Source organism: Notamacropus eugenii, chromosome 5 (assembly GCF_028372415.1).
Source record: "Notamacropus eugenii isolate mMacEug1 chromosome 5, mMacEug1.pri_v2, whole genome shotgun sequence".
In the NCBI taxonomy this organism is placed as follows: domain Eukaryota; kingdom Metazoa; phylum Chordata; class Mammalia; order Diprotodontia; family Macropodidae; genus Notamacropus; species Notamacropus eugenii.
In genome coordinates, this window is record NC_092876.1 from 400,248,968 (window position 1) to 400,274,686 (window position 25,719).

Here is a 25,719-nt window from a genome sequence, read left to right on the forward strand (position 1 = left end):
CCTAATTCAAAAGAAACAGGATAGAGAAAAGGGGACAGATAATATTATATGTTGAAAAGCTTTGTATTAATAAAAAACAGTCTAAGAACTAGAGGATGTTGGAGAGCACTGGGGTGGAGAAAAACAGTCAGAAACAGAAGCAGTATTGTCATCAGAGTCTACCACAGATTGCCTGGACCGAAAGAGAAAATAGATGAGTTTTGAAAACAGATTGTAAGCATGACACAAAGGTGTATGATGTGATAGTGATAGGGGACTTTAGTTATTCAGATACTGGCTGGAACTCTCCCTCTGCTTTAAGTGGATCAGCTAATGATTTGTAGTCTTGACTTAATTTTATTCTTTCAAAAGGTGGAGGATACAACAAAAGGAGATTCTATTCTGAACCAGACCCTTATGAACAGCCAAGTTGTTGCAGTCACATGTGCAGTGATAAGAAGCTGGAGAAGGGCAGGGTGCCTATAAACAAACACCTTTTAGAATTTGTAATGGAAAAGGAGAGAAAAGCAAGAAATTGTTCTGATATGCACTGTAGATTTTAGAGTCTGTTTCAGAGAATTCCAAGAATTGACAGGTAGGATCCCAAGAACTGGAATTCTACAGGGAAACAATTGCTGTGAGGAGGAAAGGGAGAGTCATCTAAAAAGACTGGTGTTGATGAACTAGGAAATCAGCCAACTTTGATTTTTAGAAGCCTGGTACAGAAGATGAAAGCAAGGAAAGTATCAGAGGATAAATATAAAAGTATGGCATTGTCCTGTAAGATTTTAAAGCACATGGTTTCTCAGTGGTGCAAATTCCCTGCCTCTACCCACTCCTCATCTTGTATGACTTTGTTAATTTCTCTCTACTATCTGAACTTGACTTTGACTTCTGTATCAAATGAGATAATATAAAAGCTTGGCATATTAATAAGTGCCTTAAAAATGCATATTTTATTTCCTTCTCTGGAAAAATTCTGAATTATTATTAAAGGGGTGGTTGATGACTATCTAGAGAAGGAAGCAATGATCACAGAGCAAAGGCAGACTCACCTTACTTTTTTGACAGTCACTAGGGGTAGACCAAGAAAATGTTGTAAATATAATTTCCTTGGCTTTTAACAAACCAGTTGACAAAATCTCTTGTACCATTCTTTCTTTGGGGGGGCTGGCGAGGCAGTCAAGGTTAAGTGATTTGCCCAGGGTCCCACAACTAGTAAGTGTTTGAGGCAGGGTCTTTTTTTGTATTTGTGTATGAGGGATATATGGATAATCTCTAGGGTCACTTCTAACACTTGAGATTCTTCACTTCTGAATTTGGGCACTTTCACAGCCCCCAAATTGAAGTACAACATGAATAGACCGCAGTATTCTTGTGCCCTCTCATGGAGGGAGACCTTTATATATTCTTAGTTTATTCCTGTAGCCATCCTAGCACAGCCATTTATGTATGATTTGTACCAGACAAATAGAAAGTCAATTTGATTACTTGAGTTAAATTAAAAGGGCAGACTGGTAAATTCTGTGGGCACGTTTTAGTATCTGTTTTCAAAGCTTCTACAAACCATACCCCTTTGTGCTCTTGCTGTACTTCTAAATCAAAGCCAGTTTCTCAAACTTGCAAACTAGTAGCAATCTGGCTATGTTTCTGTGGTTACAGTTCCCTTCATAGAAGAAACTATACAACGATTGTGTCAGCATCCAGCTGATGCTGTCTCTTGCCCTGATGCTCGAGTTTACCCACACCTAGTCAGTCTGTACCTCCTTTTAGACATGGATGTGTCCAGAATGAGATTTCTTAAACTTAAGATTATGAGACTTTTGACTCTCTTGGGTATTTTTGTAGGTGTTAAGAATTAGCTAGCACTAACCAATTTACAAAAAAACCCCATAAACAAACTTAAAGACTTACTATTTTAGATGAAAAGGTTTGGTATGTGCCTTGAGATTTTAAAAAAGAAAAAAAAATGATATAAGTTTAATAGAATTTATTCGATATTTTTGCTATATACTATGCATATTAAATTGTTCTTGAATTTAATTTTCATCTTTGCAGATAAAGAGTTGTACATTGGACTCTTGTTTTTTTCCCTTTTTCTCCTGTTCTCTAGGCTTTGAACTTGGCCTACTCCAGCATTTATAGCAACTATAGAAATTTCGTGGGTCCTCCGCATTTTAAAGTCATCTGCAGACTTCTTGGCTATCAGGGCATTGCTGTGGTAATGGAAGAGCTACTTAAGGTCGTCAAGAGCCTGGTAAGTTTACTAGTTTTTATTTCTCCCATCTATTCTATTTCCTGTATCTTTATATTTTAATTCATGTAAGTGGAAAGAAAATGTAGGTCCTATAATCCTGTTTTGTTTTCTGTCAACTGTGGTGATGCTTTTTTTGTTTGTTTGTTTTTTTTTAAGAATGGGTAAAATTTAGCTTCATGGATATCTTAACTCCTGTTGGGATGGCTGCCACCCATTTTCTGTATGTGGAATCCAAGAAGGAATAGTGCCAGGCTATTTTTATTGATTTGTCTCATTTAAAAACACACATACACACATACATACACGCACGCACGCCTTCTGTTTCTTAAAAAGAATGATACTGTACAAATATAAAAGTGGTTATTGTGTTGGATTTGAAAAAAGGAAAAACCTACCTACTACCAAAGCATTGTAGAAAAATTATTGCTGAGGAAATTGAAATACAATTTTAAACAGATCACTTTTAGAAAATCTTTCTCCTGATTTTTCTTCCCTCCATCTTTCTTTCCTCGTGTGACTGGGATTTGCAATTGATACGGGTCAATAAAATGGAGCACCTACATATAAACTCCACTTTGCAAGTATAACCCATGAGTGAGGGTCTTAAGTTTGGGATTACACAGACAGAATTCCATCTTGGGAGGCTTCTCAATCATATCTGTTTTGCTCATTTTGTCTCTATACAGATTTTCTTAGGAACTTCATAATTTTAACTATTTCAATGGGTATTAAAGGTTCCTAGCTATCATGGAAGCACTGAGGGTAATAGTGTATGCCACATATAACACAGCTTTTGTTTTGTGCCAGTAAAAGAATGCAGAAGGTTCACAGGAGCCCCCATAATCAATTTATTCTCCTTTTCCTCTAGTTTATATTGCCATGATCTATACAGGTTTCAAACCTTATAGTGTTACCTAAGGGTTGGGATTGATCTCAGAATAGAAACAGACTTGGAGCTGCAATAGTGATAAGTTTTTACATTTTCTTGAGTCCTTTCTACCCCAGGGACCTGTCCAGGTCTCCAAGCCTTATAGTACAACCCTAAGTATTAAGACAACCCTCTTCTCCCTCTTCTCCCCTCCGGAAGGAAAACAACCCTGAACTTGCTAGAGAGGAAACCCTCATACACACTGGACCTGCATAGTCTGAGTATTTCAAAGTAGTGAGGGAGCATAAAGTCCTAGCTTTGTATCTCTGCCTCTTAATGTTGCTCAAGCTTAATTGATCAATCCCTAGCCCAGAAATTCTTCACCAAGTATGAGAGTCGGGAATTCCTACCTCTGGCCATATAGCACCCCTCTCACAGCTACTATCTCTTCAGCCAAGAGTATATGCCATTTCCTGGCTATAGCTATTATCTTTCTTCAAAAATTTTTTTTATAGTTTTATTTATTTTTAGATTTCAACATTCATTTCCACAAAATTATGAGTTCCAAGTTTTCTCTCCATCTCTCACCTCTCCCTACCCCATAACACCTTGCATTCTGATTATTCCTTCCCTCAGTGTGCCCTCCCTTCCATCACACCCCATCCGCACTGAGAAGGCAGACAGTTCAATACAGGCTACATATGTGTAACTTTGCAAAAGACTTCCATGATAGCCATGTCATAGCTATTATCTGAAGGGTCATGGGGGCAGGCTTTACAAAGGTCTTGTGTTTGGTCTTTGAGTGATTCTGCTGAATCTCAACCCTGTTCCCTTTTAGAGGTCCTATTAAAAGCATCCTTATGTAACTTTATAGTAGCTAGGACACTGGGCCTGAAGTCAGGAGACCTGAGTTCAAATCTCACCTTAGACAGTAGTTGTGTAATTCTGGGCAGATCACTTAACTCTGCTTGTGTCAGCTTGCTCATCTGTATATAAGCTGGAGAAGGTAATGGCAAAGGATTTCAGTATCTTTGCCAAGAAAGTCCCAAATGGGGTCATGAAGAGTTGATACCCTGACCCAATTAAATCATCCTCATGGCTAAAACTTAATCACTCCTTTTTGATGTTCACAGCTGTTAAGAAACTTCAGTTAAAGTTCTTGCCTTATCAGCGTCCTAATCAGTGGCCTCGTCACTTAAACTTCATCAAGTTCATCCCACTCTCCTATTTCCTTTTTTAAATTAAGTTTCTTTTTCAGTTCACCAAAATTTTTTTCTCTTTACCCACCCCTTTGTCAGAAAAGAAAGAAAAGAATAGAAAAACAAAATTCTTACGATAAATATGCAAAGTAGCGCAAAACGAATTCACATATTGTCCATATCCAAAGAAGTATGTCTCATTCTACATCTTAGTCCATCACTTCTCCAACAGAAGATGGGTAGCACTAGTCATTGGTCTTCTGGAATCATAGCTGATCATTATGGTTTATGAGAGATCTTAAGTCCTTCAGTTTGGTTTGACAGTGTTGTAGTATCCTTTGGTTCTGCTCACTTTATTCTGAATCAGTTCATCCAACTCTTCACAGGTTATCCAAGATCTAGAGTTTCCAAGTACTTTGTTTTTTAAAACATGAATTTGGGGGAAGTATTTCCAGTATTGAGAAATAAGAGTAGATTTCTTTCTTTCCCTACTGGAAGCTGAGAGGTTTCCTTTTAGAAAGATAATATAGGATAGACGTATATGAAAAGTGAAATAAGGTTGTTTTGGATAAATTGACCTTGTTATTTGTGCTGTTAACTTTATCTTTACTTGACCTTTTTGGGATTTCTGGAATGGCCTCTTGTAGGGATTTCTTTGTTTGACTTCATAGAAATAGATCAAGGTATCTTCCTCTTTTGAAAAATATTAAGAAAGCACTTAAAATTTATTCTAGACTGAAGCCTTGGATTTATCTGGAAAGAGAAATCTTACCATTCTTTAAGTTCTGATTTTTTAAAAAATGTCCTGCACTGAAAACATTCCCCAAAAGCCTCATCGGGAAGACTTCTGGGTCAAGTGACCGACAAAGTAGAAGGCTAAACAATTTGTCTGATCCTTTTCACCTCTCAGACTTCTCCAAAATTAGAATTATGTGTAAGAGATAAAGCAGTTTCAGTTGTCTTCACAGTATGTGAAGGTCTAATGAGGTCTACTTTCTGCCTTATCTGCCACCCCTAGGCCATCCAGTGGCTTGCAGTTGAACTCAACTAGGTACCACCTCATATTCCATCCAGAGGCACACACACACAAAATGGTAAAAGCTTGTTCAGCCTGGGACTGCAAAGTGGAAGTACAGTAGGACTCAGCCTTCAAAGAACTGAAGAGTGGAAGGAACTAGGGCAAGATGCCAGAATATGTGAGTAGATCCACTCAGCCTAAAGCAAATCCTGATGGGGCCAGTTCTTTCCTTCCAGAAGTAGTTGGGGTAGAGACTGAGGCTGGTGAGATGGAGACTCCTTAGAATGGGAGGAGGCTGAGACAGTTTTGATATTCAACCCACCGAGAAACATCTCCCAAAGGGGAAAGAATAAGAAAGTGAGCAATAAGAGAAATGTAAGAAAAAAAGGCTGAAATTATCAAAACTCTCAAGAGGAAGAATTCCCCATTAAAAACTTTGAACATCGGCATTCCACTCTGATGACTGACCCTCACTGGCTTCCTTTAAATCCCAACTAAAATTACACCTTCTACAGGAAGGCTTCCTCAACCTCTCCTAATTTTAGTACCTTCCGTCTGTTAATTATTTCCTATTTAGCCTTTATATAGCTTGCTTTTCTTTGCATGTTGACTCCTCCAGTAGATTGTAAGCTTCTTGAGGGAGGGGTTTGTCTTTTGCATATTTTTGTATCGTATCCCTACTGTTTAGCAGAGTGCCTGTCACGTAATAAGTACTGATCAATTGATGCCAATAATAGAAAGGAAAATAGCCTCTTAAGTCATCTAAATGTGGCCAGACATCTATGAATAAATATTGCAAGGCAAAGGAAAATGAATCAATACCTGTTGAGGCACAGGACCTTATGGATTCTCTAGAGAGAACAAAATCACAACAAAATGTTTCTCAGTAGTTCAAGAGAGAAAATAAGAGGTGTGAAAGTAGCCTTTATGGCCTACACACTGGAAATAATTGGCAGAGTAGAAATAGTACCTCTGTACAAACTCTGTACGAACAATAGTACAAACTTCATCAAAGAAACAGAGAAAACAACAGATTGGGAATGCAAAAGTTTCCCTGTAAAAATGAGATTTTAGTTATGATCTGAAGGAAACCAGGGAGGCCAAAAAAGGAAGATGAGAAGGGAGAGCATTCCTGGCAGAAGTGAAGGATAATCTGGAAGAAAAGAACCCCAAAACAGTCATGTTACAGGAAAACTTGATCTCTATATGAACTGAACTTATTGACCTCAAAGACAGGCAATACTGAAACAACTTAAAGATCTTCCAGAAGAACACAAGTCAAAAAATCCAAATACCATAATGCAAGAACTAATCAAGTAAATTGTCCAAAATTTCTGAACGCAGAAAACAAAGTGCCAATTAAAATAATCCATAGATTGCCTCCAGTCAAAAAAAAAAAAAAAAAGATCTGCACTACAAACTGCAAAATATGTAGTGGATACATTTATAGTTTAAATGGCAAACAACAGTTCTGTAAGTAATTAGGAGAAAATCTTCAAAATATAAAGGAAAACAAATTTGAATAATTCAAGACTATTCTGCATCCACTAGAAACCACTGGAGATGGAAGAATATTTTCTAAAGAGCAGAGAAGCTCAAGATGACATAGCCTGAAAACCCAAAGTGATAGACATACCCTGCAAACCTAAGCCAAACCGTTAATGAAAAAAGATGGATGTTCAATAAAAAGAGGCATTTGAACTATTCTTACAAAGAAAACAGACCTGAGCAGATTATCTGTTTTGCAAACACTGCAGAGGGTAGAAATACAAGAAAGATAAACATACATACTGCAACTCGGGAAGGCCCAAGTAATAAATTATCCTAGAAAAAACGGGGAGGGGATATGGAGAAAGGCCTTACCAGTTTTTAACTGTACCCCCAAATCTCTCTCTCTTGACCATTCCAGGAAAGACTCCTTCCTAAAAGGATTAGGTTAAGAGAAGTCCGATTACTTCCCCTGGTAAGGAAGTTGGAAAGGAAAGAGAACAAGCATTTACCTACTATGTTCCAGGCACTGTCTTTAAGTGCTTTACAAATACTATCTCATTTGATCCTCAGAACAACCCTGTTATTATCTGTATTAAGGAAGCTGAGGCAGATAGTGCTTAAATGACAGTCACGCAGAGATTTAATGGTTTTAAGAAAATGATTCTCCAAGGGCTTGCTAAAAGTTTAGGGACTGTTCTCTTTGATGAAGTAAGATGTTAGTTGAACTGTTATTCAACTGTGAACCCTTGTTCAATCTTGATTGTGCAGTTTTGTCTTTTTTCTGGGAAATGCTATTTACAACTCCAAAATGGCTTGGTACAAGAGAGATTATTCAGGGCCATGAAGTAACTCTAATTCTGCCCATCTTTAGTTCTCTCTAAGCAGAAATGTTGACTATTTTGGGGGAATTGTATAAGTCTATGAATAGTTCACAGTATGGTTATTGTCCTTGGCTCTCAAAGAGGACCAAAATGACATCACCATGATGAAGCCAAGTTTCAATGTGTTCGACTGTGGCTGATCAGACCAAGATGAACTCAGAATGCTCCACCACAGATTGGGCACAAATAGTCCATGTGAACATTTGGGGTGGATACTCTAAACTTGAGCATCCTGTATTTCCTTTGAGCTGTTTCAATTTTGCTCTACTCATAGAGCACAGCACCTTCTCTGATGTGGGCATGTCATGATGAGTGGTCTGTGCCAGTGTTTCTTCCCATGTCATACCTTCACTTCCAAAGTTCTTGAGAGAGACCTTGAAAGTGTCCTTGTATCACTTCTTCTGATCACCATGTGATCCACTGCCTGCTCTGTGTGAGTTCTCCATAAAATAGTCTTTTTGGCAAGTGTATATTTTGTATTCAAAGAGCATGACCAGCCCATTGGAGCTGCACTCTGTAAAGCATAGTTTGAATGCTTGGCATTTCAGTTCAAGCAAGGACTTCAGTGTCTGGTACCTTATCGATCCAGGTCCTCAGAATCTTCCTAAGACAGTTCAAATGGAAGCAATTCAGTTTCCTGGCATGGTGCTGGTAGACTGTCCATGTTTCACAGACACACAACAATGAGGTCAGCAAGAGCAGAAAGCAAAGTATAGGTCTTCTCCTCTCATCTTGTAGCTTTAATTCCTTACATCATCTCCAGCTTTGGGGATAACATGTCGTGATCATCTCTGTCCAAGGTGCTTGCTACTTAGGTATTCCACTCTTCTCTACAGTCTTAGACCTAGGGCCATTCACAGTCTCTCAGGCTGGTGTTGTCTTTCTTGTGAGAAGGCTAGATTTCAAGCATCACTCCATTTGGGTAAACAGTATCTCTCTACAAAGGAGGCTGAGGTTCAAAACCATTGTCCATGAACTCCCTTAAACACATGGAGCTCCCATGATGCTTCTCCAGGACATTATCACCACTTCAGCTTCTGTTGTTTCTTAAACAGGGAGCATTCATTCTTAAGTCTTGAGTCTCTGACCTGTGTTCACAGAAGGGGTGAGCACATGTAATTCCTGTGCATGCTGCCATGAGGAAGCTATTAATGGCTCTTGGTGGAGAGTCTATCTATACATGGCCTCCTCTCATCTCTATAAAGCAGATCTGCTGCTCCAAGAATTTCAGAGGCAAGTCAAAAAAGGAGCTTTTGCAGTGGTTTAAAATTTACTCAAAAAAAAAAATGTTTTCTTCAAAATGCCATTTTGAGGTAACACAGGTACTTAATTTTAATTTTAACAATTAGGAAACTGACACTCAAGGTGTCAGTGAAGTGTCTGCTCAGCAGTCACATATCTTCTTACAAAGTCAGAACAGAATGTAAATTCCTTGGGTAAAGAGGTTGTGTAGCACATAATGCTTAATTGGTTCTCAGATCTCCTGGCTCCAAAAGTTTTGTTGTTTTTTTTCCCCCACACCCTTTACCACCCCTGAAAACAGAAGAAGTAGGGTTGTAAAAAAAGAAATTAGATTGGATGAGAGTCAGAACTTTGGAAGGAGAAAAAACTTCAAGTTTGGAATTGGAAAAAAGTGGGAGGCCAACATCAATCACTCTTGACATTTTTAAGGTCTTTTAAATAAAAAACGTTGTTGACAGAGAGATATTTTTGGCCCTTAACGATGACTAGTTAGACCTACTATTTTCCTGTGGCTCTCTTATTGAGTCTGGACCTTGTGATCTTGTTGTTAAGGTAGTAGCTAATTACACAGAGAGAAGGAAAGTCAGTGTAAATAAGGGCTCCTGCAGAAAAGTCACGGCTTAGCCACTTACTTTTGAGTACTTACTGGTGTTGAGACTGTAGGAGTCCTGTTTTCTCTGATAAAGAACACTCCTTATAAACACAAGGCAAGAATGATTTTTTCCATCAATACAGAGTACATTATTGACCAGTTCATGCCCATTATTGTTATTATTTTAAGCTATTTTCTGCAACTGTGACTGTTAGAACTTTCTCCCTACGTGTTCCAGTTTTTAAAGCCCACTTGGTTCTTTTTAAAATAAATTTTTATTGACATCTTGTGCTTTTACATCACCCACATTTCCCTCTGTGTCCTTCCCCACTTACCCTCCCAAAGAACCATCCCTTCTAACAAAGAATAATTTTGGAAATAGGTAAAAGGGGGGAAGAACCGTCAGCAAAGCTACATCAAAAAACCCCTACTCTTACATGCATTATTACATACCCACGAGCATCCACTTCTGCACAAGAGTGAAAGGAAATGGCTTTTTCTATCCTTTTTTTTGATTACAAGCTTCGTCTTTATAATATCACAACATTCAGTTTCATTTGTTTTGTGGTTTGTGTTCTTTCCTTTTACATTCTTCTAATCCATTTATATGTTGTTTTCTTGATTTCACTGAGTCAGTTTCTATATCTTTCCTTTCTAGTCTCTGTTTGTCATGTTCATCTTATATCATATTAATATTTCATTACATTTCATGTAGCACCATTTATTTAGCCTTTTCCCAAACAGTGGGCCTCTCCTTTGTTTGTAGTATTTTGCTAGCACAGAAAAATGATGCTATAATATATTTTGATGTATAGGGAGGGGGCATATTTTTGGTCCATTTTATTTGTATAATTCCAAATTACTTTTCAAAACAGTTGTACCAATTCACAGTTCTACCAATAATGCATTTACACTGACCATTTGATTCCACTGTGTTTAATGGGTACTTAATCTTACTGATCTTACTGATATGGATGGGTTATGGAATTCCTTTATCCCAGTGCAGATTGCAGTTCTCCTATTCTCATATCTACAGCTTAGAGGGGCCTCAGGCCATCTAATTCAGCCCCTTCATCTACAGATGAAGAAACTGAGGACCAGAAGTTGAGTGACTTCCTCAGAGTGACCAAATTGGGTTTTGAACTGGAGTTCTGAAACTCCAAACCCAATGACTTTTCTGCTATACCACAATGAGATTTTTGTAGGATATTTAGGACTAAATTCTAGTATTGTATCACTGTGAAGACTGGGAAATTTACAGTGTCTAAGAACCTTGCCGAGGGACTTTCAAAGAGGTTGAACATATGCGAGTCAAAAGAGTTCTTAGCAACAATTTGGTAGTAGCAGTGGGGCCCCTGGAGTTGTGCAAGGAAAGCACACTTGGCAATTTCCTTTTTCTGGGCTTCCTTTTAAAATATTCCTTCAGTAATCTCATCTCCACCCCAGTCCAGTGGGGGGGGGGGGGGGCGGGAAGAAAATCCTTGTGACAAATAAGCATAATCAGGCAAAACAGATTCTCACTTTGGCTGCCTTCCTCTCTCTCAAATTTTTTTTTCTCATTCTCTGTCCTGAGTCCCTTCTCTGTCAGAAGATGGGTAGCCTTCTTCCAACACCATTCTTTTGGAATCATCCTTGGTGATTGTGTTAGTCAGAGTATTACATTTTTCAAAGTTGTTTGTCTTTGTACTGCAGTACCAAGAGTATTGCTGGAGTCATCGTCCTTAATGAAAAGAATTTATTCCATAAATCTTGGATTCTGTCAAAAGGCTGCCCCTGGGGACCTAGAAGACCGTATGTTCCCCACCCCTGGTCTTGGGTATGGAAATGTTTGAGAAGCATTGTAGCAGTACCACTTGCTAGGTTTATTCTGAGCAAAAGCTTCTACTTTTGTCGCTCTCTGGTTCTCTGAGTCATAGGTGCTGCTGCCTTAAAATGGCTAATATCCTGACTATAGATAGGCCTTTGACAGTTGGACCAACCCTCAGATTTGGTGAGTCAAAACTAATTTAAAATAAATCATTGGGACCCAGGACTTTTATCAAACAACAGTAATCAACTGGAGACCTAAGAGTAGCAGTTGAAATTGAAAAGATCTGTGAGGATTGAGTTTAATGTTTGTAAAGTGCTTTATAACAAGATGTTAAGTGTAAAAGTACTTTTCCTTTGGCAGTGCCAAAAATATTTTATAGACTCACTGATGAATCCTTTGAGGTAGTTAAAAGCTTACTGGCATTACTTCCATCTTAATAATAGTACAGAAATTGAAGCACAGAGGAGCAGATTAATTTAACTTAGGTCAATTAGCAATTCAGGCATAAATCTCAGACCTCCTAACTCTATACAAATAAATGAGATGTTTATGACTATGTTAAATGAGTTTTATAAGAAAAAGAAATTATGATCATTATGGATCATGGATGTAGAGCTGGAAGTGACTGTTGAGTCTAGCCCCTGCCTCATTTATAATTGGGGAAACTGAGCCTTAGAAAAGTTAAATGACTTGCCCAGATCAACCAGGTAGTGAGTTTCTGAGATATGATTTGAACTCAGTGCTTCCTGACTCCCAAGTCCAGTGCTCTGTTGCATCTTGTCCAATAAGTCACACTTGATAGTAAGCATCCAAGGTTGAATTTGAATCCAGATCCTCTGAGTCCAGAGCCAGGGTTCTTTTTAGAAACTGTTATGAAACCTTCTTGTCATGGAAGTCCTTGTCTTTAGGTCTGAGGACAAAGTTACTAATGGATTTGAAGATGTATCATGTAGCACAGAAATGGCAAACACAAGGGACTCAGCATTCCAGAGAGCTGCTGGAACCAGATTAAAATGTAATTGGGCAATATTTAATAAAATAAAAATACAATAGAACATAGATGATGTTGATTTATGGTTTTCTAAATCAGCATGCTGTTCGTTTAGTGGTGCTGTTTCTATTGAACTTGATACCCCTGAGATTAGCATGTCTTTATCATTGTTTTCATCTTAAGTGCCTACAAACTGGGGGGAATGGGCTGCAGACCCAGTATTTTCATAATGAAGTATGATAATGATTCATAATGAACCATTTCAATAGGTCAGATAAGGGGGGAGACCAAACTCTAAGCTCAGCTGCCATCTTAGCATCGTGAATCTTTGGCAGTCATATCGTAAGAGAGTAGAAATTCTCAGCTTCTAAGGAAGCTGCCTGGGATAAATGGAATGGAATGTCCTCGCACCATCAGAAACAACCACTCTGAAGAATTCCGGAAAATGGAAAGGATTGTAGCAGTGCAAAGTAAGAAAAAGTAGGAGAATAATATAAATGCAGTGACTACAGGAATATAAGTAAAACAGCAGCAGAGGCAGTCGGACCCAGTTTAATTGCACTGACCAATCTTGGTCCTAGAGAAGAGATGATAAAATGTGCTTCCCTTCTCTCAGAGATGGGAGGAACTGTGGGTACAGAATGTTGCATACAACTAGACACATGTTTTGTTGCTAGGTTGTTCTTACCTGTTTTTCTTCATTTACTAGGGATGGTTCCGTGGAACGCAGGTAGGGAAATATGCCTGGTGGTGAATATTTGGGGCCACAGCAGCTCATGGAAACTGTCTCCTAATGTTTAGGGGATGTGATCTGTTAGTGTCTGGAACACCCATATTGGTGAAATCAGACCTTATGAATTACCAAAATATTCTCAGTAACACAAGTTTACCAGTGTTTCTATTCCGTTCAGTTGCAAGGTACTATTCTTCAGTATGTGAAGACCTTGATGGAAGTGATGCCAAAGATCTGTCGATTGCCCAGACATGAGTATGGCTCTCCTGGTGAGTGTGTGTGCGTGTGTGTGTGCGCGTGTGTGTGTGTGTTCTTATTGCAATGCAGTATAACTAAGCTGTTGACAATTAACTAGACTGCATCCATCAATTAAACAACAAGTTTTTATTAAGTTTCTACTATGCCTTCAGGCACAAAGAATGAAACAGTCCCTACTTTTAAACAGCTTCCATTCTGTTGGAGGGGGCCAGTATGTATGCTATACTGTACATACTGCACAAATATAAAGTAACTCAATATGAACACATATAAAGTAGTTGGAAGTAGTTTGGGAAGGAAAAAATTTGGGATCAGGAAAGGCTTTGTTCAGAAGACTGTGTGCTTCAGCTGGTTCATGAGTAAAGAGAGGGAATCTGATGTGGCATGACCAGTGCAAAGACTGGGAAGGGAGGTGGGGTGGTTTCATGAGAAATGGGGAGAAGGCCAGTTTGTCCGGATCAGAGAGTGGGGGAGAGGGAAATAATGTTCAATGAGGATGACAAAATAAGTGGAAAGACCTGTATCTTTATGACCCATCAAATTGATGGCTTTGAAATGAGTATCTGAATTCTTTATTCAATTATGATGGGGAAAAGAAGAAGTGTGGGCTGTTATTGAGTAGTCTGACTTATGTTCAAAGAAAATTAATGCTTAGATGAAGCTAGGATTCTCCGTTCTCAAGGAATCCACCGTTTGTTAGTAATGTTCAGATTTGGGTAATGCCAAAAAAGCAGTCTCTAGCCATATGCAAATATACCTTACTTTTTAGATCTTTGTATTTGGATCTGATCCATTTAGAAACTCAGACTTTTGCAGGTACATTTTGAGAGGCAACCCCCAGGAAGAAAGAAGATAGACGTGAAAAGCCTGCTTCATTCCTGTATATATCAGTTGTAATAACAAATCCCAGACCCATTTCAGACACCCTTATTACCCTCCTTGAGGAGGTAGTAGAGACCTTTATTTAAATCCGCAAGCTCTTTCCACTCTGTATTACTTTCTTCTGGATCCCTAGCTCAATGTATTCATTCACTTAACTGGTTGCCACTTCCACTTCTTTTGCCTGAGGGAGAGCTTCATTAGCCCTATCCCAGAATGACATGTCTTGACCTCTGGCTCCAGTGCCACTACCTCCAGTCGTCTGATTTCTTTTTGCTTAATGGCTGCACATCAGATTTTACCTTTAAGTAATTTAGCAGTTCTTGAGTTTTATTCCCCAAATCAGACACTTCATTAGGAGGGCTTTATTGGGTTTGATTGATTAAATAACACTGACCATTCCAGGCTATTTTTACAGATTTTCCTTCTAATGAGAGTTTATCCCTACTTAAGAGAACATAAGCTACAGATGGGCATATTAGGTCTTTAGGAGCCTTACCCAAAGATTCTGTTCCCATGGTAACAGTCTTGCAGTGGCTTTCAGCACACTTATTTTGGAGCTATTCAGATACGACAGTTTTAATGATTTCAACAACGTCGTCTCATCTTTTAGTGAAAATTGAACCTTGCCAGGAGTCTTTATTTTTAAAAAGAAAACAAGTTTGTTTCTTTAAAAAAAATTTTCTTTTCCTTGAAAAATTTCAAATGAAGGTATTTTCCTGGTTTGGTAAAGTAACTGAGTTTGACAGTTGACATGATCTGTGATGGGTTACAGAATGTTCTCATGTATCTTAAATTTTTAATAGAGCTGTTTTTCAAAGCCAGTTCTCTGTCACAAAGCCCTTCTATAGCCCCGACATACATGTGTGTGTACAATGTTTGTATTCACAAGACAAAATCAGAGATTCCAAATTATAATAAATAATAATAATAGCATTTATGTAGCACTTTAAGGTTTGCAAAGTACTTTATAATATTCTGTCATTTTATCCTCACAGTAGCCCTGGGAGGCAGGTGCTCTTATGACCTCTATTTTAAAGGTGAAGAAACTGAACCTGAGAGAACTTGTGACTCTAGCAAGTCATTTCATCTGTTTGCCTCAGTTTCCTCAGCTGTAAAACAGGGATCTCAAGTGCCTACCTCCTGGGGTAGTTGTGAGGATAAAATGAGACACGACATGCTAAGCACTTAATATTATCTCATTTTGTCCTTAGGCGCTCAATAAATACTAATTTCCTTCCTTCCTTCCTTCTTCCTGCCTTTCCCTCTGGTGCCCGGTGCTTCAGGCAGGATTCAAATGGTCTTCCTGATACCATTTTATCTACGATTGTCCCTAGCTGCCTAAAGGAGCCAAAATTTTTAATAATTCTACTGGTTGGTTAGAAAGAAAGTTAGAAAAGACTGGGAGATGGGAGGAAAGATGAGAGAATGATGCTAACAAGAACTTTAGGTGAAAGATTTCTGTCTGTAGTTTGAGAAATACTTGTCTTAGAGGCAGGAACTAGATCTGTAATTTTATTGGTATAGGGAACTCCTGGGTAAGTCCCTGCACCCATGCAGGGCAATACCTTCTCTGCAACTTCTAGTCTTAGGGAGTTGTCCAGAGTACTGAGAGGTGGGAGCACACGATCAGATCACACAGCCAGTATGTGTCAGAGGTGGCACTAGAAACCCAGAGCTTCCCAGTTTTAAGGCTGCCTTTATATCCGCTCTGTCACCAAGATAAGATTAAATATTATATGATAGGTTTAACTGAGTGGACAGGAATTGGGGAATTTTGTCATTCGTTAAAATCCAAGCCATCACTAGTAGCACAATGGACTTCCTCCTACCATCTTGGCTAGAGAAGTAAAAGGATGCATGCCGTTAAAACACAATTCATTCAACAAGAATTTTTCACTTACTCTGTGATTATCACTGGTTTAGGGTGCCAAGGGAGTTATAAATGAAATCTGTGACATGGTCTTTGCCTTCCAGAAGATTGGTAAACTAGGGGACATGGCATATATGTAAAAAGTCAACTAAAGATGCAAAATGATATGAGATTAAGTTCCAGAACAAGTGGACCAGACAGTAAATAGCAGAAAAGTTTTGAAAAGCCAGAAAACTCTGTCATGTGGCACAGTGCCTGGTGTAGAGGAGAGGTTTAAAAAATGTTTGTTGACTGACTAGTTGGGAAGGGCCTCAGGTAGGAGGCAAAACTTGAGTTGGACCATGAATTTGGATAAAGAAAAGAGATGAATTAATGAAGGCCTTCTAGAAGGGAATACCATCAAGAAAGGTTTAAAGCAGGTGTGTATGATTAGGGAGCATGAGGAAGTGGGCCAGACGATAGCAGAGGATTTTTGAAGAAAGAGAGTGGGAGGTAAAAGTTGGCAAAGTTTGAAGACACAAGGTTGTGAAAGGTCTTCAATGTCAGCCTAAGGAAGTAGGATTAGCTGTACAAAGATAGTTAGGCTGGGTAGTCTTTGAAGTTCTTGGTCATCATCCCTCAGCACCCCTCACATTGTGAACACAGGTTTCCAAAATTCTACCCGTTCTTGAGTGTTACTTGACTGCTTTGCATCAGAGTTGAAATGTGGCATCTGCCACACAAGCTCTCTGATGGTAGCAGTTGGGATGCAGAAATGGGAGGCCAACATTTGGTGGATCCCCTCTGCTTTACTTGGTTCATTTACTTTCAACAGCTTGTTTGTAATGAGGACTATTACACATGAGTAATAGGAAATGCTGTCCTGAACACTGTACTTTCCCCCTCCTTGCTGACACCAGAATTAGAGCCTTCCCCTTAACAAAGCATTTGTCTTGTAAACACCTTGGAAAACTCTTCAGCCCATGGCACTTAGACAAGTGCAGCTGCTTGCAAAAGAAGTGTTTTTCAGGTTTTAATGAACTTGATGACAGGCTTTTCTGCTGCTTAATCATTTTATGGAGGCCTCAGTGGACTCAGTACAGAAAGTACTCTGTGATGCTGATGCACCCATGAGAGGTCATCATGGTGCCTTGAATACCGCAGGTATTTGAGGAATGAACCATTTCAGAGCCACAAGCTGATGGAGGTTTTTGACCACCTTTACTGTGGTTTTCTTTTATCTGGTGTTAAGTACAAAAAAGAGGAGACTATTTTTTTCATACAAGCAGTGACCTACCAAAAAAATGATTTCTACGCTCTGCATTGGGACAGCAACTGCTGACACTGACTCTGTAGCAGGAGAATGGGGGCACCCTACTCCTGTGCTCCTTCCTCTGTCTTCAGGTCCTGATTTTGCTGATGCCAAGATTTTAGATTTAAAAGAGAGTTCATCTATTCTAACCCACTTATTTAGGTTCCTTAGAACCTGAAGTCCAGTGAGGAAGGTTGAGTTGCTTGAGGTCACACAGGAAGTAATAAATGGAAAAGGCCTCATTTGAAACTAGGTCCTCTACCTGTCCAACACTCTTTCCTCTGTTTTGCTGCCTCCTGAGGATATAGAATTGAAGAGTGGATGGGTGGTAGAAAGGGAGGTAAAGGTTATAAATTGGTATCTATCAAATTATCCAGAAAGCCTTTTAGAAAGAGCTGCTACTCCATTAGACTATTATGGCCCCCAAGAGTTATCAAGAGTTTACCATCCCACTGGCCCTTTTGGTGTCATGAACCCCTTTGGCAGTTTGGTGAAGGCTATGGATGCCTTCTCACAATAAGTGCACAAAGTAAAATACATAGGATTACAAAGGAAATCAATTATATTGAAATGCAGCTATTTACAGACCCCAGGTTAAGAACTCTTGCCCCAGACAGACAAGACAGGGGGTATTTCTGTGACTCTTCTTCTGGAAACACACACCCTTCAGGTATCCTCTCAGGCATAAGTATCCTACAGGGAGCTTACAAAAACAGAAGCCAGGACCACCGTGGCAATTTTTAATGCATTAACTTGCTTTCATTTGGCAACACATTATATAAAAATAAATAAGCATTTTATTATGGGATTAGTATTTGACAGGCATCGTGCTAGGTGCTGGGGATATAAATACAAAGAATGAAACAATACATGAGAAGTATAACCAGAATAAATATAAAGAGAACATAAAGAAGTGTTAACCACAAGGTTATTTGGGAGGGAGGATAAAGCACTTGAGGAGCCTCAGGAAGACCTATCAGTACTGGAGCTGCATTTCAAAGGAAGAAAGGGATTTGGTGAGGCAGAGGTGCAGGAGAGGAAACATCGACTATGCCAGGTGTCAGGCAGGAGCCACAGGAGCTTTTGGGCTCTGGCCTCTTGCAGTTTCCCTCTGGGCAGCCAGGACAGCAACATAGACATGATAAGACATCGATTCTTCTCTAGGAGGTTGCTGATGACGGGAGCATCAACTCCTACAGTGTCCCTTAATGACTCTTCTTGCAGAGACAAGTGAGAATGGGAGTTCCGATTCCCACAGTATCCCTTACATCACAGCATTCCGGCTCGTGAATTCCCCTCTAAGCCTTGATGGGGCCTGGTCAAGGCAGGCACAGCTTTATATTCCCCCAGGTCTGTGCATTCCCCTTGTGGGTTCCCCACTTACTGACCAGTGCTCACTTGATTTCTAGGACAGCAAACAAAGGCAATTTGCAGCAGTAGCTTTACAAGTTTACGTTATTTAGGAATATCGTGATGATTCAGCGTAGCACATGCACAGTAAGTGTTTGTAACTAAACTCAAATGTTTACATTATCTCGAGATTATAATATGATATGCAAGTGTGTTGAGACTGTTTACAGGCCATGAGCTTGGGAACTAATATCATAAAAAGAATAGCAAAATTTATCTTCCAAGAGGCATGGGAGAAAACCAATGCAAAGGTAGAGACAAGATGGAATGCCTCATTAAAGAAAGTAAATTTGACTGTAAAACAGAACGTTGGACCAGATAGTTTAAAGCCCAGTTGTGTGTCTGGGGTGTGTGGGTGTGTGTGGACTTCATTTTAATTATACTTTTAAAAAAAGATAGGTATTTTTGTAGTGTAGAGAAATCATGTAGTGTAGTAGTTTTGTGGGCAGTTCTGTAGTGTAGAGATGGTAAGATACCACCACCGCCAGTGGCAGATGGGCAGCAATTCTGCATGTCACAGTGTTGGGCATTGTGGTGTAGTGTGCTGTAGTACATTTGGACGGAGCAGTCAGTATGTATCAGATGTGGTTCTCAAATCCAAATCTTCTTTATCTGGGACTGTATTCACTAAACCACACTGTCTCATCAGAAGAAGTATAATATTGTAATTACACAGCTGGTGATGACCAATGCTCAGCTCAGAGGTTAGAGGGCCCTGGCATTCACTTTAAGGAGTTTTTAATCTGCATAAATATGTTTAGTTGGGTGGGTGGGGTAGTTTAGTTGGCATAGGAGGGGATGACCCAAGCAGTATGATGGACCTACCTCTAGCCCCCAAGTCTTGATCATACCTGAAGGTAAAGGTATGAAGGCTGGAGAGTGGGAGGGCACGAGATAGATTCTGTCTTCCTGGCAATACAAAGGTGTTGATTCATGTGGAATGTTACTAATGAAGACTGTCAGGATCACTAATTCTAGGAAAGTAAATTTGCCAAGGAAAAGGACAACAGATCAAGTCCTAGCAAGTGTGTGTGTGTGTGTGTGTGTGTGTGTGTGTGTGTGTGTGTTTTTTCCTCCACAAATATTTGAACAGTATAACCCAATTCTAAAACCAAATCCACTCAGATGTAGTCTTCCTGGGGTCAGGGAGTGCTTGGTTTTTGTTTTAGTATCACCAGTGTACAATGTCTTACACAGAGTAGGTATTTAATAAATGCTTATTGAATGAATATGGACTCTGAAAAGCAGCTGAACTCTGAGTCAGAATAAACAGTCTTGGTTCCAGAGCATGGATAATAAAACTCACCTCCATTATGGGGAGGGTAGAAGAGATGTGAAATGCTTTATACCCTCTCAGCTACATAGTCACTGTGTGGTTTGGTTTTGCTTCAGTGTTTTTCTGTTTTTACAAGGAAAAGTGGTGTAAAACAAGCAATAATATATTTTTTCAGTCTACCATGTAGAATACAAGTGCTGCTTTGTCTTTGGAAAATATATTTGCTTAAACATAACATGCTACTCTGAAGTAAAACTATAAGGTGTGTCTGTTCCCAATTCTTTTTGGTATTTTGAGTTGAGAATGGTTTGAACCCACTCCAGTATTCTCATACTGGCATGCCCTCCCTGCCCACTCCGTCCCATATGAAATAATCTCTAGTGCTTATTTACTCTTTGAACTTTTGAGGTTGGGTCATTTTGTTATGATTCAGTGATTTTCTGAGTATGAATTGTTCCTTAACTAACCCCTACCTTAGGGGTAAAGAGGATCAGAGCACTGACTGGAGGGAGTCAGTCACTCTTCCTAATCTTTCAGCTGCCATTTCAGGGAACAGATTAAATTCAAGCTCCCAGTTAAAAAAATACTAAATTAATTATCTGGTATTTCCCAGTGGATGCTAGTTTTAACCTAACCACCAGAAATAATCTGGGCAAAACACTATTCCAGCCTCCTGGAGGTGATTTGAATTGGATAAAAATAGCTGATAAACCACAGATTTAAAGATGACTATTAAAGGAGAGAGGAAACTGTATTAAAAAGTCATTTAAGGGAAAGTACCTATAATATAGCCAGTCCTAAGGAAATATGATCTTAAGCTAGGGCTGCATATCACATTTATTTGTGGCCGCTGCATATCACATTTATTTGTGGCCCCTGCCTATTATACTGTGAGTACCCAGAAGTAAATTAAACAGTTTGCACCTGTTATGTGCAAGACATGATGCTCAAACTGGAGAATAAATAGCTACAAAGCAGAATTTTATCTCAAGGATCTATATTCCAATGAGGAATAAGGGGAAGCATGTAAAAACATGTGTGATAAACAGAAACATTCAGTAAATACGTATGGGTCAGAAGAACTACGGGAAATTTGAGTAAAGAGATGACTTACTTACGAATTCAGGAAAGGGAACATGGAAGAGGAGACCCTCTGAGTTGGGCCTGAAGGGAGGGAGTCTGTGCTGGGCATGGGGGAGAGTGTAATCAAAGGCACAGATATGGGAGAGGAAGATGAAGGACCAGAGGGGAGGATAGTACAGTGACATATGTGAAGGGGAGTGATATGAAATAACACTGTAAATGTAGATTGAAGACAGCTTATAGAAAGTTTAAATACCAGGATCAAGACTTTTTTACTTGTTTCAGAAGGCAGTGAATGGGGAACCACATTAGAGTTTTTGAATAGCATGTGACTTAAATAGAATGATATGTTCAAAGGTCTACATGAGCAGTGGTATGAGAAGGGGATAGGCTGGAGATAGGAAAACCACTTAGTATATTTTAGTACTCTAGATCAGTGGTTCTCAAAGTGTGTTCCAGAGAGCCCTGGGAGTCACTAAGACTTTTTTCAGGGGTCCTACAAAGTATAAATTATTTTCATAATAATACTAATACTAAGCCATTTTAATGGTAAATTATGGTAAAATATTCATAGGGATGGCTCACATAAAGAAAAGATCTTTGGGGGAATCCTTAATGGTTTTTTAATTGTAAAGAAGTCTTGAGACAAAAAAAATTGAGCCCTACCATTCTATATTAAAAAAGATTAGGGCCTTAACTAAGGTTAGAGAGGTAGCAGGGGGAACCACGATGGCACAGTGTTACAAAAAGGAAAAGAAAATGTCAAGGCAAATAGAGGAAAGGAGAATCACCCAGTGTCAAAGGCTGATCAGATTCCTTGTCAAGGAATATGAGAACACAGGGGAGAAAAAGGCCATTGGATATAAAATATTTGCCAAAGAATGAGCATTTCTACATAGCAATCACAAAATTCTGGAGGAAATGATAGAGAAATCCCATTCAAAATGATTACAAAATTTGGAAGTCAATTCAGTAAGATACATTTTATGGTAAATAGTTACAAAACAAAGAAAGGCTTAAAAAAGAATTGGAAGGGTATTCATAGCTCATCGTTAGACTGCTCCAATATAATAATAATAAAAAAATGATGCTTAGTTACATTAAAAGTCCAAAGAATCTTAGATTTAGAGCTGGGGAGGGCCTTTATATGAAAGAAACTGAGTCACAGAGAGATTAAATGATTTGCCCAAGAGGTCAAATTTGAACTTGTATCTTATTGACTTGAGTCTGGTGGCCTGTCCACTCTGTCATGCTGCTTGCTTTCTTGAGTAGATTAATTTATCAAGTCAGTGCTATATCAATTTAATTTACAAAATGGTTACTTTATAAGATTGGGCAAAATTATGAAATTCATTTCGAAAGAAAAAAAGCATAGAATCTAGAGAAATAATGAAAAAAGTAGAATGAGGGGAATAACATTTCCAGATCTCAGATTATAAAGCAGTAATTTTCTAAAACTGTTATGGTACTGATTAAAAATAGAAAAGTGAATGAACAGAACAGACTAGATAAGTTAAGAATTAGAAATAAATTCAGTAGCCCAGTGTTTATTTAAAACCCAAGAACATTTGACAGGAACTGATAAGAAAACTAGAAAAGCAATTTCCCTCCCCTCGTGGAAAAAAAGTTTAGACCAGAATCTTAAACTCTACAGCACAAAAAGTTCCCAATTAAGTATAAAAGGTCACATTTTCTTTCTTTATATATGTATATATATGTATACACACACACACATATAAATGGAGGAGGAAAATAAATGGAAGATACCTTTTTTTACTCTATGTAGGGGGAGAATTCTTAGTCAAAGAAGAGGTACAGGTGATCATAGAAGATCTAAAAAAGGTAGTTTTAGTTACATTAAGTAGAAAAGCTTTTGCATGAACAATATCAGCAAATCAAGGCTAAGAAGAGAAAACTCAACTAAGGGAAAAATAAGTTTTGCCTCTTGATATCTCTGATTAAGGCCTGACATCCAAGATATGTAGAAAAAGAATGCAAATATAACCATATACCGCATCTTCGTGGGTAGATGGTTAAAAGATACAGATAGTTTCAAAAGAAGTTTAAAAATATTAACTATATGAAAGCCAACTCTAAATCACTAAAAATTGGAAATGCAAATTAAAACAATTCCCAGATTTCACCTGGTACCCAGCAAACTGGCAGAAATGATAAAAGACAAAAAAATCAGCACTGGAAAAGCTGAGGGAAGATGGGCACACCAATAGAAAAACTGATCAGTGAATCAGACTAAATCAGCAAAAATTAGAAATAGTCAAACCAGGTAACTCAATTTTGTAAACAGAACAAAGCTGCTGGGGAAGGACTCCCTAATACTCAGTTCGTAGAGTTGAGAATTGGTCCAGTGATTATGAAAATAGTTCAGAATTATTCCTAAAAAGTGGTTAAATGGTTCTTATCCTTTGACCCCAAGATCCCATTATTGGACATATACCCCAAAGAAGACAAAGACAAAAATAAAGGTCTCACATACATTGAAATTTCCATAGCAGTACTTTTTGTGATAATAAAGAACAGGAAACAAAGTAAGTATTTATTGATGGTGTAGGGGAGATTTGTCACTTGAATATAATAATTATTTCTCAGTAAAACTTACAAACATGAGGAAATCAAAGCAGCCTGGGCTGACATGTGTGAACTTGATAGAGAGTAAAATAAGCAGAATCAGTAAAACAAAAAACATGGCCATGCAGAAAGGAGCAGTAATGTTATATATAGTTATATGTAGTTACACTGACCAGTCTTACTCGGAGAGATTTCAGTGGAGTGGTGGGACAGTAGTGTTTAGAATACTGCATCAGATGCAGTCAGCAGACTAGCTTTCCATACCTTTCTTTTTCCTTTGTGAAAAGGGAAGGTTCACTGTGGAAGGAGAGAGCAACATTCCCACAAATAACTGGTATAAAAACAAAAGGCATCTATTGAACTTTGTAAAACAAATACCCTTAGATTCTACAATGAGGAGACCATTAATGACCTTGGTGAGACCTTTTTCGGTAGGGTAGTCAAAAGAGGAGTCAGATTGCATGATGAGCATTGAGTATAGTCTGTGTTTTCTATAAGATTGGCAGGTGAGGGAGAGGAGAGAGAATGATAGCTTGAAAAGATGTCAGGGTCAAAAACTTTTTTTTAAGATAATTAAGACTCTGAATATGTCTGTACACAGAAGAGGACACAGGAGAGGAGGAAAGATTAAAGATACATAAAGGCAAAGCAAAGGAGGAGGCGAATGTGAAGGGGTTAGCCTTGACAAAGAGACAGGTATACTTTCCGAAATTGGAGTACAAAGGAAAGAGGGTGAGGCTTTTGTTTACTTTAATAGGGGGTGAAAGAGAGTTCAAATTGAATGGATTTGGTAATCTCATAAGTAGAGGTTAGGTCCTCTGCTGAGAAGTGGAACTTATGAGAATTGTGTAGTTTTGAAGTAAAGATGAACTTTCAAGACTTGGAATTAAGTAACACCACAGAATATTTAGAAAGATCCCCCTCCTGGAAGAAAAATGAGGGCTAATCAAGAAAAATCATTTATGGAGAGAAATTTAGAAAACTGAATTGTGTATTACATTCTTGCATCCCTATACAATATGTCCCTAGAAGCACATAAACCTCATGGCTACTGTGTGTGTGTATTCCATAGGATATATGGGACAATGGTTTGGGGGTTTTCATTTTCTTCCGCCCAGTGTTGACTGGCTCTTTTTGCAATCCCAGGAATCCTGGAGTTCTTCCACCATCAGCTGAAGGACATTGTTGAATATGCAGAACTGAAGACAGTCTGTTTCCAGAACCTAAGGGAAGTGGGAAATGCTGTCCTCTTTTGTCTCCTCATAGAGCAGAGTTTGGTGAGTGCTCAGGATTGTCATCTGATTTAGAATTTACAAAACTTTGACGATGTTCATTAGTTTTATGAAGTCTTAGAAATCAGATTTATTTTTAAAGGGAAGGATTTTTTTTTAATCCTTCCAAACTCACCCTCTCCTCCCAGAAAATTTAAAAACATGGATTCTTTTAAGAGTATTTTGCTTTTGTTTTAGCGGGGAGGGGAATCTTGTAAAATATTTTGGATTACTTTCACACATTCATCAAATGGTAATTAACTCATCATAACTGGTGCCCACAGACATTGGAGAATTTAGTTTTAAAACAATAGGAACTATTATTCAACAAGCTTTGAGTGCTTCTTCTGAGCCGAACTGTCCTAAGTGCTGGAGTTACAAAGACAAAAATGAAAACACTACCTTCAAGGAATTTACAAGTTTGTAGTACTGGAACTTATTGAGACTGGAAAGTGGATAAAAAAAGGCAATGCTTAGAGGTTTGGCCTAACTAGAGCAGTGGGAGTAGAGACATAAATGTTTGTCACCCAGTTTTAATTCACTTAAGCCTGTCTAGCCACGAATACAAGTGTGCCTCACTTTAAGAAATATCAGTACATAAAAATTCTCTTTTTATGCAACTTTGCAGGAACACATTTTGGAATAAAGGTGAGACCATAAACTTATCCTGATTCTAAAAGAAGCTTGGAATTTTTACTGCTGGGTAAACCAGCATAGAACAGTTAAGTGAC

At 38.6% G+C, this 25,719-nt stretch overlaps 1 protein-coding gene across 4 annotated transcripts in view; it reads left to right on the forward strand.

The window, feature by feature from the left end:
• The window catches only part of CYFIP1 (cytoplasmic FMR1 interacting protein 1), a 179,358-nt gene that overhangs the window by 147,067 nt on the left and 6,572 nt on the right, over window positions 1-25,719 (forward strand). For all 4 annotated transcript variants that reach the window (XM_072614557.1, XM_072614556.1, XM_072614555.1 and 1 more), the window contains 3 exons: window positions 2,093-2,236; window positions 13,240-13,330; window positions 24,864-24,994. In XM_072614557.1, coding sequence (XP_072470658.1) covers window positions 2,093-2,236; window positions 13,240-13,330; window positions 24,864-24,994 — 366 coding nt within the window. The remainder of the gene's footprint in view (window positions 1-2,092; window positions 2,237-13,239; window positions 13,331-24,863; window positions 24,995-25,719) is intronic.